Source organism: Trachinotus anak, unplaced genomic scaffold (assembly GCF_046630095.1).
Source record: "Trachinotus anak isolate AG129_WGS33_773 ecotype Australia unplaced genomic scaffold, CSIRO_AGI_Tana_v1 ptg000009l, whole genome shotgun sequence".
Lineage (NCBI taxonomy): Eukaryota > Metazoa > Chordata > Actinopteri > Carangiformes > Carangidae > Trachinotus > Trachinotus anak.
Window position 1 is genome coordinate 12,753,421 of NW_027273860.1, and position 12,859 is coordinate 12,766,279.

The 12,859-nt window shown below is 41.0% G+C and overlaps 1 protein-coding gene across 3 annotated transcripts in view; it reads right to left on the reverse strand.

The window, feature by feature from the left end:
- cntnap2a (contactin associated protein 2a) overlaps nucleotides 1–12,859 on the reverse strand; it is a 338,398-nt gene that overhangs the window by 23,595 nt on the left and 301,944 nt on the right. For 2 of the 3 annotated variants that reach the window (XM_071485431.1, XM_071485429.1), the window contains 5 exons: nucleotides 12,176–12,394; nucleotides 9,016–9,045; nucleotides 6,004–6,240; nucleotides 1,683–1,916; nucleotides 808–941 (listed from right to left, as the gene is read on the reverse strand). In XM_071485431.1, coding sequence (XP_071341532.1) covers nucleotides 808–941; nucleotides 1,683–1,916; nucleotides 6,004–6,240; nucleotides 9,016–9,045; nucleotides 12,176–12,394 — 854 coding nt within the window. The remainder of the gene's footprint in view (nucleotides 1–807; nucleotides 942–1,682; nucleotides 1,917–6,003; nucleotides 6,241–9,015; nucleotides 9,046–12,175; nucleotides 12,395–12,859) is intronic. The other variant, XM_071485430.1, reaches the window with a different exon arrangement.

Sequence of the window (12,859 nt, forward strand, 5' to 3'; positions counted from 1 at the left end):
TAATTTTTCTGTTTGATTGTCATTGCAGAGGGCAACACATTTCTTGGCAAAACATAAACTGCCCATGCAAATACAAATTTATTGTGATCTGGATGCAACCAATAACTGGGTTTTATAGGCAGCTACCATCCACTTAGATTCCTCCTGAAATTGCAGCATGCAGTGAAATCTGGGCATTTTACCACAGAACAAAGCATTTAATAGTTTAGCGGAATTCTCTCTCCATCCTTGACAGCTACTGACTGAGGCTTGGCCGTATTGATCTGCACTAAGCTGTTTAGCTGCACAAAAATCAAGAGCACATGAACAAACACACACAGATACACACAAATATACTGTATATAAACAAACACACTGTCATGCACGGGCGCATGCACAAATATGCACACTACCGCTCTGTCTCACACACTTGCACACACTTAAATACCAGCACAAGCAACGCCTTGCGCTCATACAAACACACACAGATCGATGCACTCTCTCTGTTGCTATACTTAGGCTGTCTACTGGAAGTGGATTAACAGTGGCAAAGGACAAGCCGTTTCATCACAGCAGAAGACAGAACAGGACATTGCACTCCCCTCTGACTTATTGCAAACCATCTGGTCTTGTGTGATTGTGTACTTGTGGGTGAGTATGTGTATGTTATGTTTTTGTGTGGATGTTGCTAGATGGCAATCCCCTGCACTCCATGGTCGTAAGTAGGATTTTGAAATTGACACTTACGTCTTTGGGCTTCTAAGCATAAACTAAAAGCCTAACGTGTGTGTGTGTGTGTGTATATGTGTGTATGTGTGTGTTCTGTACCTGGATGGTGATGCTTCTGTTGACACGGGACATGTTAAAGCTATGAGGCTGTCCATTGGCCAGGTTCCGCTGGTCCACATCAATTGTAAATGGCTCCTTCAGACCTCCCAGGTTATACCGCACTTGCATTGAACCTGAAGACACACAGGGGATATTTTGGTCTGGTTGCATGAAACCTCATAAATGCAACAATTTCTTTCCACTCCTCTATAATGATTTAAGCATGAGTCATCAATAAATACCTGATTAAATAAAATGAAGTTTCTAGACATTTCTCAAGCAGTGGCTGTAAGAACAAGATTGCTGACGAGTTCATGGGTAGTGCATTATTACTTGATGACACATACAACATTTTTACATTCATTTCCTCATTAAAATCAGTTGTTTTCTTCCAAAATCATTTTCATTAAAGTGAACATTTAAGCCCAAAATAAAGTTTTCTTTTCGAAGTGATGGTGCAAGAAGGGGCGAGAAGTAGTGGGGGAAACACTGAATGATTCAGAAGACCCACAGCTTGACAGGGGATTATATATTTACTGTCTCCGGGCGCTGCGTTAGCAGGAAGGCCAAGAATTTCTAGCAGCACCCCTGAGCAATGTGATTATTTTGCGGTTTTATTTGTGCACATCAATTGCTGAAACGCTAGATGGCACTGTCAAATTTTTATTACTTCTATTTTATCAAAGCACTTCGCTGCCTGTCAGCTGCTCAGTGGGAGGCTGCTAACTGAAAAGGATTTTTGGAGATTATACAGCTTTCCAAACTGTGCTGCAAGGGCACCCTTTAAAATGTACTTTGCAGCACTAACAAGCATTACTCCAAGCAGACTTCTCGCTTGTGATCATCCGCAAACTGCATGTGTGTGTGGATCTTACCATTCTGCCTTAACACTACAGCCAGAAAGTCCTGCGTCTTGGAGCTGACATACATCAGAACAGCTGGAGCGCTGGATGTGCTGAAACTAAAAGCTACTTCCTCCTTTGTCAGATTTACTTCATGTGGCGTCAGCTGGTGCGTCGTAACCTTTGCGTCTCTACTGGCTCCTGCGACTGCTTCGGGCATGAAGTTGTACTTGATCAACGTTCCTGCCTCAAAGAAACCCCCAACATCTGCGTGGGATAACAGAAGAAATGAGAAAGAATTTGAAACACACACACATATAATTCAAGCAGGTGAACACAAACAAATACAGAGAGAGAGAAAGAACGAAAGAAAGAAAGGAATAAAGAAGGACACCTTCAATCGAAACGAAGCCATGGGGAGGTGCTCAGAAACTCACACATGCCAAGACACAACAGGGTAGATGTATCATATTGCCAGAGAGAAATAAACACACAAATAAATATGGCTGTGTTCAGGAGATGTAGTAAAGTGGGTGTTAAATTGCTGTGCTCCAGCATCTGAAACCAAACAATACATTGTTTACCAGTACATTAACAGACCTAATGGCATATTCCAGCCATTCCAGGGGGCTTATTGATTCTCGTCATCAAGTGTTGAGAAGAAAGGGCCTTATTTTTCTATACGTCTGTTATGCTGTTTGTTTCTGTTTGTATGTGTGTATGTGGATGCATGCACGATGTCCGCGTGTCAGTTACAGAGGAGATAAAAGACACAATATGCGTGAAATTAAAGAGAATAGTTACAGGGAAAGCCGAGAGCCTAGGGTTGTGTGCTTTTGGGTCTGTGTGTGTGTGTGTGTGTGTGTGTGTGTGTGTAAATGCCATGGAATATGCCTTGACATGTTTGCCTTCCCTCAGTGGCAGCAGTGAAAATATATAACTACACCCCTTATGAGAGTAGAATACTAAGTGAACACATTTATGCATCTTATTTTAAGGCTTCACTTCACCCATCGTCTCCCACCGGACACAGTACAATAAATACTTCAAGCTACATTACTTAAATTTAATAGAAGGCTTATTACTAGAAAATGGGCAAGTTCTCTGACTGGTATTGGTGTATAGGCAAATCCTCGCCTCCATTCAGCTAGACCCTAATTTTATCCTCCATTCTTCTGTGTACTGATGTAGTTTCAAGCTTTGGAAGTCTGGAGAGACCCATTTTACCAATTGTTTTGTGTTAACCAGGCAGAGAGCTTGTGAAGTTTTCAAATAGCTGACTGTCTGTCGAGATTCCTGCTGCTGAGTATTAACTGAATCAGACTCAAATTCGACAAAGTGCAGTATCTCCGTCAGAGCAGCAACATGCTTGATTGAATTCCTCACATCAGTTACAAAACACTCTGTGAATAAACAAACATTGTGACAAGCTTCAATACAGCGTACCATGGACCAGGGACATCACAACTAAAGTAAAGTTCTTCTTACCTCAGCTAAATACACCAGTATTGACTTTATTGGTTTTTTTCCACTTAGCTTGTTTTATTCATAGCAATGTAACTTTATTTATGTATCATGTATAGAAAACTAGTTGAAAATGCTGATCTGGAACTTTTACACAGCTTCTTAATTATGTCTGTAAACCATTTAGAAGAAATGTTTAAAACTGTGAATTATTTATATATTCATTCATTTTCAAACATGCATACTCTTTCAATGAAAATAGCACAAAACAAGCTGGAATAAAATCAGTGGACATGTAAATAAACTGTATACTTGTTTTATTTCTTACATTTTTCTGCTTTATTTGTGTTCCACAGTAATATTTTGAATGATTATCACATAGCATTTGTATTTTTTTCTTCTGTGTAATTTTTCTTATATTTTGGGCACCTGGCAACTTTATAGTTTGTTAGACGGACAAAAGTTACATCATAATGAAAGTAAGTCATAATAACAAGCTAATGTTAGCTTTGTTTGGTTCAGTTAGCTAACTACCAGAAGAGCTTGTGCAACGGGCTTCTTGACTAAAAACACTTTTAATTTTATCTTTTATTTTAAACTGTAGATTATGTGAGACCTATATGTAGCCTGTGTCGGCCTTCTCTGTCCTGCTGAGATAAAAGGAATTTGTGTGAGCATTCAAACCTCTACAGGTAACAAGTATGTGTGTGTTTTTGTGAGTTTGTGCGTGTGTGTCCACTTGTGTATGTACATGTGCACACTGGCTTCATGTGACCCTCGAAGGCAGAAAAGCTGAAGAATGAGAGTGTATAATAATAATACAGCGGGGTCCCCAGAGCAGTGTGTAAATATGGATACAATGGAAATGCACTATGCAATTATGGCTGGCTTCATGTATTTTTCACTCACTGGGAGGATGGGGAGAGAGGGGGAGATTGCAGGGAGACAAAGGGAGGGATTCAGAATAGGAGAGAAAGAAAGGTGAAAACAGAAGTGGTGAAGAAGAAATAGCAGTTGGGGGGGGGGGGGGCACAGAGGAGAGGCAGAGCAGCAGGTATAAATGGATAAAAAAGGGATCAAAGAGGGGGAAGAGAAGAGGCAGAGAATGAGAGGAGGGAGAAACCACAAGTAAAGAAAAACATGAGAAAAGAGGAAGAGGAGAGAGTAAAATGAGGAAAATAGAGAGTGGAAAAAAAAGAAGAGAAGGAGGAGTAGATTCAGAGATGGAGAAGTGGAAATAGAGGAGAGGAATAGGCAAAGGTGATGAAGGAAAGTGGCAGAGGAGGAGAAGAAACAAGCAAACATGGAGATGACAAAAGAAGAGAAGACTTAGGAAAAGCAGGGGAGTAGCACATAGAGAGGCAACAAGATGAAGGGATGGAACTTAGATAAAAAGAAGAGGAGATAAAGGATATGAAGAAAAAAAGGAAGGAAGGAAGGATGTGTGAAGAGTGAGGGATACAACGACACATGGAGGAGAGACGGGCAAACAAAGACGAGTGAAAAGGAAGAAGAGACAGAGGAGGAAGAGGAGCGTCACATGCTATGCACAAAAACAAACAGACACAAGGGTGTGCTCTCTCCCTGTGTTTGCCCCTCTCTTTTTCTTACATACACACAGACAGACACATAAACACACAGACACACAGACACACACACACACACACACTCTCACACAGACAGTAATCTCTATTCTCTAAATCCTGAAATGCCTGATTGGTTATGACAGAATTCAGAGGAAGTCTTTTCATGTCTTACACTAGCATATCACCACACACTGTCACCCTCTTCCACACCACATACACACACACACTGACACACACACTCTGCTTTTCTGTCATCTTGTCACCCCCCTGCCAAGTGCACAGGGAAAAAACACTATTCGGCTTTAGGAAACAAATTAATTCACGTGTCGGGGATCAACTCTGACTGGGAGCTAGCAGAAAGCCTCTGACAGCACTGCTGCTCTCCTCCCCTGGGCATTTTATAAAAACTTGTTTTGGGAAGTAGAACTTTAATAGTGTATCTAATGAATCCCTATGAAACAAATATGATGTATTAGTAATACGCAACAGTGCAGAAGCAGAGTTACAGTGTGACATTTCTCATCTCTGAACTTCAAAAATCTACCTTTTTGCTTAGTGAAGTGACTTGCATTTTATTTTTCTAGTTTGATCTCTCAGCTCTGCATCTGCACAGTATTAGCATTCAGTAAGTGCACTCTAAAGTCAGGGAGAATTGGTGGGTAAGCATAATATCACTCGCAATCGATGCCTTTTATCATAAGCCCAAACACTTTCAACACGACAGCTCCAAACTGAATGGGAAGTGAGGACAATCACAGAGCACAGCAAAAATCACAGTGAGTTGTCAGACAATGACGCTCATTGAAATATGACTGCTACAGCAGTAACCCTGGTGATACTTGACACCAGCATTGTGAACTAAAGATAACACCCTTTTACAAAAATGCCTGTTAAAGTTCTTTGAAAGATGTTAGCTGAGAGATTATGACTCATCCTAAATTTCTGAGCAGAGAGGTCATTTGTCAGCTTTGATGAAGGGAATACAAACACACACACACACACACACACAGCCATGCTCCGAAGCCTCATCTTGGCAGTGCCCTCTCCATATGAACTCTCTGCCAATTTGATTCTATCTCTCCTTCCTCACATCTCCATTATAGTGTGGAGTCACTGCTGCCAAAAAGGAAACAAATTCCGACATGAAAAAAAAAAACCCCAAAAAAACAAAAAAACAGAAAGTTGACAATAGTTGAAGTTTTGAAAATGAAGAGCAGTGTAATGCACTTTCGGAGGCCTCAATAGTCCAATGATCCACCTATTCAATTAGAGACTGATATAATCTTACCTAAAAAGCCTCTTACCTCTGGTGCAGAATGGGCCGTCGTAGGCGGTGGAGGTGCAGTCACACAAGTAGCCGTTGTACCGCTCCACACACTTCCCTCCATTCCTGCAATACATCCCAAAACTGGTGCAGTGGCCTTGGCAACCAGGCTTGACCCCAGGCGTGACCTTGGCCCTCTCTTCCAGGTCCAGGGTGACGCCGTTCATCCGTAGGGCTCGGATACAGCCCAGGAACCCCCTCTGTCCCCCTGCAGCACCTGTGAAGCAGGGGAGAGAAGGGAAGGAGGGAAAACACAGCAGGAGAGGGAGGTGTCGTCAGTGTAGCAAGGATATGCAGCATTGGGAAAATAAGTGGAAAAGGAGAGAAAACAAATAAAGAGAAGGAAGGGAGGACAAATGGAAGTCAGAGTCACAGAAGTCATTTTGAATGCAAGAGGCTCTGTTTTAATCTCTTTTGGAAACGTTAATATCCTAACGCCTGGAGGAAGCCACTGATGTCACGTTAATCGTTCCGGCTGTGACGCTGCTCTTGAAACAACCTTCAACTCGTTTGATTTCTTCACTAATTAGAACAGCCTAATGAACACTGTGTCTTAATGAATATCTCACGAGCAAACACGAGCAAATAGATGCATGAATGCATGTGAACTACATACTACAGCCCAACACACACATTTAAAACAGACCACACGCAGCGTACCTGATTTGAATGAGTCAATATGAGCATTAATGCTTAGCCTTAGGGTGTCGATAGCCATTCCTCTAAAGTGCTTCCATCGTCATTCTGGCCTTGCACCATTACAGTCTAACTACCCATTAACTTGGACAGAGTGGGGGTGTTAAATAGATTAATGTGCACCTAAATGACTATGGCAATAAACACACTCATAAACATACACCCACAGGTATAGATTCAAACGTATACAAGTGCACCCACAGAGGATGGTTACACTGCCTGGATAAACACACAAGTATGTATGCACGCTCATGCACACTATCATTAACAAGAGCCGGGGGGCTTTTTAGTTATTAAAACCTCTCAATTGCATCTTTTGGATTACAGAAAAGTATCCATTCAAGAAGACATGTTAAGGAGATTTGAGCATAGACTCTCGCTCACGCAGTTTCCGCCCTCAGCAGCACTCTCACACACAAATCTGCTAGCTTAGCCACACAGGTGTAAAACACACACACACACACACACACACACACACACACACACACACACACGCATAATAAGATTACTAATACATATACATTCTCTCCAGCCAATACATTATTCACAGATCAGGGCTTTCACATGCTTTCTCCACTTTCCAGTCCCACGAAGGATTTGACTTTTAGTAGACCTGTTAATTAATCTATGTTGTACCACTGATTGGCTGGAGGTTTCTGCCACCTGTTTACCCAGGTCTAAATCAGCCTGATTGAAAGGACAGCAGGCTCTGAGGCCTGTGGAGACCAGGGCAGACATGTACACATACACACACAGACAGACAGACAGATGCACACACACACACACACAGCTTTTCTCTATGACTCACAGAGGGTGTGTAACAGAGCCTGACTGATACTGACTTGCGTCAATATAGGCTTATCACAGATAAAATTCATTTTGGTGAATATGGTGTCAGATGCAAATTAAACAGGTTGTGCAGAAAATTGCAACAATTGATATTTTCTTGATGTTGTTACATATTGTGTGATGTAATCATTATCCACGTCAGTATCTTTTATTTTGTTTATTTTACCTTTTACTGTATAGTCAGTTGTAAAATACCCTTGTTACAACCAAATTTGAGGGAAAATTCTTTTGTTTATTAGATGATATGTCATAATAAGATTATTAGTATTTGAATCAAAAATCAAATATCGGTCAGTCTCTAGAATATACACACATACACAAGTACATGACTGCACAGGAACATTGACATGAATGCAGAAATTCAGACACATAAGCAGTAACAGCAGTGAAACACACACAAACACGCACACATTTGCATTTATTTATTTAGAGGTGTGATGTGTTAGGCTCAAGGGTAAATTATTCTTTAATTTCTAAGTGCTATATGAAGGCAACTGTACTTGCTTGAGGTTCTTGGAGGGGTTTGACCTCTCATCTGAATGCTTTCTTCAGTTTCGCTTCTTCAGTAGGACTAAAGTTATGTAGAACTGAAAAAGGCTTTCAGATGAGAGGACCTGGATGGCTGAGAATCTTCACAGTCTATAATGATGTGCTAATGAGGAAACATTTCATATTCATTAGGATATATATAGTGCACACAAGCACACGCATATACACACAATTTGCAACTGTCAAATTCCTAATTAGTGATAAAAGTCATAAAATGTGATCTTTTGACCTTCACTTTGTGTGTGGATGTGTTGGTGTGGATTCTGCATCACTGAATAATGAAGAACTAATGAATAAACTCACAGTATGCATTTAGATGCTGCATATAGTTAAGGGAATAGACATAAGGTATTCAAGTACACAAGTGTGTATGCGGACTGCTCTTTTGAAAGCTGATCCAACCATGCAGATAAATTCCCTATTTATGCCAACAGGCTGCACATCTGCTGCACTGCTGTTCTTCCCGTTTTTCCATTACCATCATTTAAGTGGGTTAATAGAATGGTGGTTTGTCCTATTTCTTTCTGTTCACAGTTCAACACTGAAGAAATCCTGAACCCACTCCTTGTTTAATGGGAGATTTGTATCGGCTTTAGATGAATATTTTGATTCATCTGGTCTAAATATCCTTTCATAATTCCTCACACCTTTGTCTTAATGTACTATATGAATAAAAACATAGCAGCTCAAGAGCATGAGCAGTTATATTTTAGAAAATTAATTCTGGCTCAACTTTTAATCACCACTAGTGTGGAGCTGCAGCTGAATTTGATGGTGGTTTGAACATTAAGTTAAGTTCTTGTCCTCTCACATGTTTTGGTGTTTACTGTAAAAAATTAACAGCTGTTACAGAATCAATGTCACAGACATTTCACTGTACTCATTAAATGTTACCTACTGTCTTGGCAGGTGAGTGAGGCCGGTTTCCCTGTGACAGGAGTCACACACATGCAGTGAGCAGCAACAAGCAAGATGTCGATCCATGATGACAGAGGCAAGGAAAAGAAAGACCAAAGCAGAAAAGAAAGACAAAACAATGCGACCATGAGAGAACTGAGCAAAAGCATGCAAAATCATAAAAAAATGTGTGATCGTGAGCCTTAATCAAGAGGGAAATCAAAAGAACAGATGGTTACATTAAATGAATAAAATGTGGCAAGATTTATAGTTATGTGGATGTATGAAGTGAATTGCAGAACTAAAAGTTAACAGTGTGAAGTAAATGACAGCAGGCTGATGGTATAACATTTACTCTCGAGGCCATTAGAGCAAATGAGCCACCATGCAGTAAACACTAAAGCAATCAAAAGCTTGATGAGGAGCATATTGATTGAGAAAGAGAGAAGGAGATGATACAGAGACAGATATGAGACCCAGGTGAGAAAATAAAGCTCCCTGTAGCAGGGGCGCACTGAAAGAATAATTCAGGCTGGGAGTTTTACTCTATCCCAGACCACCCTGTTCACTCAAATTACCAGACCACTAATTTTGTATGCTAACCCTATTTGTTGACGTAACGGCCTACCAGACTTACGACATTTGGCCACTACATTAATTTTGGAGGGAAGTTACCCAGATTACAAAATACAAACATTTGTGACTGACCAACAAATATGAAAAAAAAGTTTAATAAATATCTATATTTATTGTTGGTTTGTTTTAGCTAGATAGATTTAGACTGCATGTCATTAAAGGATAAAGGGAAGGCAACATGCTATATAGTCACAGCAGAAACCCAGTGTAATCTATAATCCAATTATGTCAACTAGTTGACAGAACATCAAGTGGTGTGGTAGTTTTCATGTGAGCTCTTTGTCTCTGAATGAGGGTAAACAAAAATAAAACATTCTATCAAACAATCAAGCATTCTATTTATGATGGCCATCATCTAAGGCAAACTCAGTGTTATATAGCTATAGACATGGCTGGCAGGAACAGCTCTGCAGCAGCAATGCTGGCAGTGTGGACACACACTGGCGTGCCAGCCGCAGCTGTTCAGCGAGGTAGCTGTCATACACAGGTGAGGTATAAGCAGTGTGACCCAGGCGTGAGAATTGTGCCCGAGGTCCATCAGCTCATTCCTGGTTGTTGTATTATTGCTGGTCAAGTTGACAGTTCACAGCAGCACAATGACCCAGGCCACCCACTGCTCCTGACAGGCTGTCTGCCACTGCCCTCAGGTAGTTCTTCCCTGTGTGCTTATGTAGACACATTCAAACAGATCATTTCTGGGGCTAGCCTCTTTATTTATCATTTATTTGTTATTCCCAGTTGTATTCTTTTTAGGTTTCTGGCTTGCATTGCTTTTTTCTACCTACCTACTACCTTCAAACAGCCACACAAATATCAATCAGGCACAATGTGTGAAGTGGCAGGATGTTCGATCTAAAAAGGAAGCAGGCAAGTTGAAACAAAATCTGGATGCCTGAAGCCCCCCCCCCCCCCCCCCCCCCCCCCGCCCCCTACTCTTTCCTGGTGTCAGAGGCCACATCTAAACCACTTCCCTTTAGTGGCTGTTCCCCTTCCTGTGTGTCACACTGCAACTTCCCCAAGCAATCCTCAAATAAGGATTAACCAGGGATTAGAAATCAGATATGGGGAAAGTGCTGTCACCTCTGTGGCTGTTATTACATAAAACTATTCCCCTGCTCTATCTCTATAACCTCCACTATTTTTTGTGTTTCTAGAATTGTATCCTGCTCAAGCCGTCTCCTGCCTTCCTTTGGCAGAAAAGCCAGAATACACACATGCAAACGAGATGATTGCCGAGGTGCTATCTGGAAGCTATTATATTCCCGGTTTCATAGCCTCAAGTTGCACAGTGACTAAACCTTTCGTGTCCCTTTCCATTTCGCTAAATGAAAGTACAAATACACCGAGAGGCAAATTGAGACATGATAGGGTGAGAATGTTTCAGCAGCGGTCGAATCAGCAGAAGTGATGAGACGATGAAATTATATTATAAGCGGGGATCAGGGGGTTAAGGCTATCACATCGGGATGCCTGATTGGAATTTGTAACAATCTCCTTTGGGCAGAACTTTTTCCATGAGATAGTAGGAACTCTGTGATCCGTCTCAGCACTTTTCCTTGTATCCGCAAATCCCTAAAACTATTTTAGCCCCAGAGTTTGGTTTATAGTGCATTGACAGCTCAGCACAAAAGGTATAAGGAACAGAGAACTGAAAGCACAGGAAGAAAACTGGCCAGATCTTCTGCCATTTGAACTCCTGATGAGCTTCAGAGACGCTGTGTGAAGTAGTAGATTAAGTCATCAAGAACAAACTAGACCCATTTAACAAAATGTAGGCATAAATGGTGTGATAATAAGGGCTTGATCTGTCTAATAGCTGAAACAGAATGTGTGTGTGAGAGAGTGAGAAAGGCAGGGGATTGATATCTTCTTTGTGCTGTAATAGTTTCTTAATCCAAAGTAATATAAATGCTGAGTCAAAGTATCAAAGAAATGACCTCTGTAAGTGAATTAAGTTTTAGTCACATGGCCTCACAGCCAGCACAGAGGCTCAGTTTTGACTTTAATAAAAATATGATCACTTACAGAGATGAATTTTCGAGGACATGCGTGTGTCCTTGTGTGTGCATATTGTAAAATGTGAGCTGGCTCTATGTATCTATGTGTGTGTGCACAAGATGGATTAACATTAACTTAATAAACAGTGGCTGCGGCTAAGCTGGACTGAAGCCTCTCCAGAAAGAACACAATGATTTCCAGTAAAGGCTGGTACATCTTTAACTCATGAAACAATCAGACATCCTCACAGTGGGTGTCAGTATCTGAGGGCAGTGTTACTGAAAATGCAGACAGCAAAGAAAGTTTTTTAATTAACAGTTCAATCCAATTATGATTACAGGGAATGATGTGTACTTTTGCTTTCCACACATCAAACTTCATAATTATGGTGTGTTTGTCTCTGTGAGTATCGCACCTCCACAAAGCAGATATTAAATGTTGTAATCAAATGTGTGTATGTGAGGTATTTTTACACATGAGAGCTGTTATTTGTTTGGATTATGTGGGAGTATATGTGTGCGTCTTACCCACGTAGAGCTGGCTGAACAGCTCTAGCCGTGTGTGCCCCTGTGCAGGAGCGAGCTGAGATGCCCGATAGGTCTGATCCAACTGAAGGACTGCCTCTTTCACGTTTCGCTCAGCCATCACGCGATGCCATTGGTCATCATTGAGGGGCATGGCTGCATGCACCGTTAACTCCACAGGTCCGTTTCCAACATCGAAGGAGAAGGAGACCACCTTAGGAGCTGCAGAAAGAGTGTGAGGGAAAGAGATCTTAGTTATTGAAGAAATGTATAAAACCACATGAAACAAACAACTTTCCAAATCCCATAACTCCTTGTTCTGTCATAGTCCACGCTGCAGGTAAATGTGTGTTCAATTTCTAATCTAATGGCTCATTTGTTTCAAGGCCATTCATTTGGCTTGTATAGATTTCAGCTTTGCAATACGCGACTGCTCACAGCTTTGGACAGGACTAATCTCACAGGGAGTCGATATATGCCAGGAACTGTTGACTTTGCATGACATAAAGTTGTATCGCAGCAGTTTCTATGTGTGTTAAGCTGTTTTTTAACTTAGAGAAGTTTGCTTAGTTTCGTTTAAGAAAGAAGCCAAAAGCCAAAGAGAGAGAGGAAACAGACATGAGTTGAAAATAAATTAGATTGTGTAAAGAAGAAGATGAAATAGGGAAAGATGGCCTTGTTTTTCTG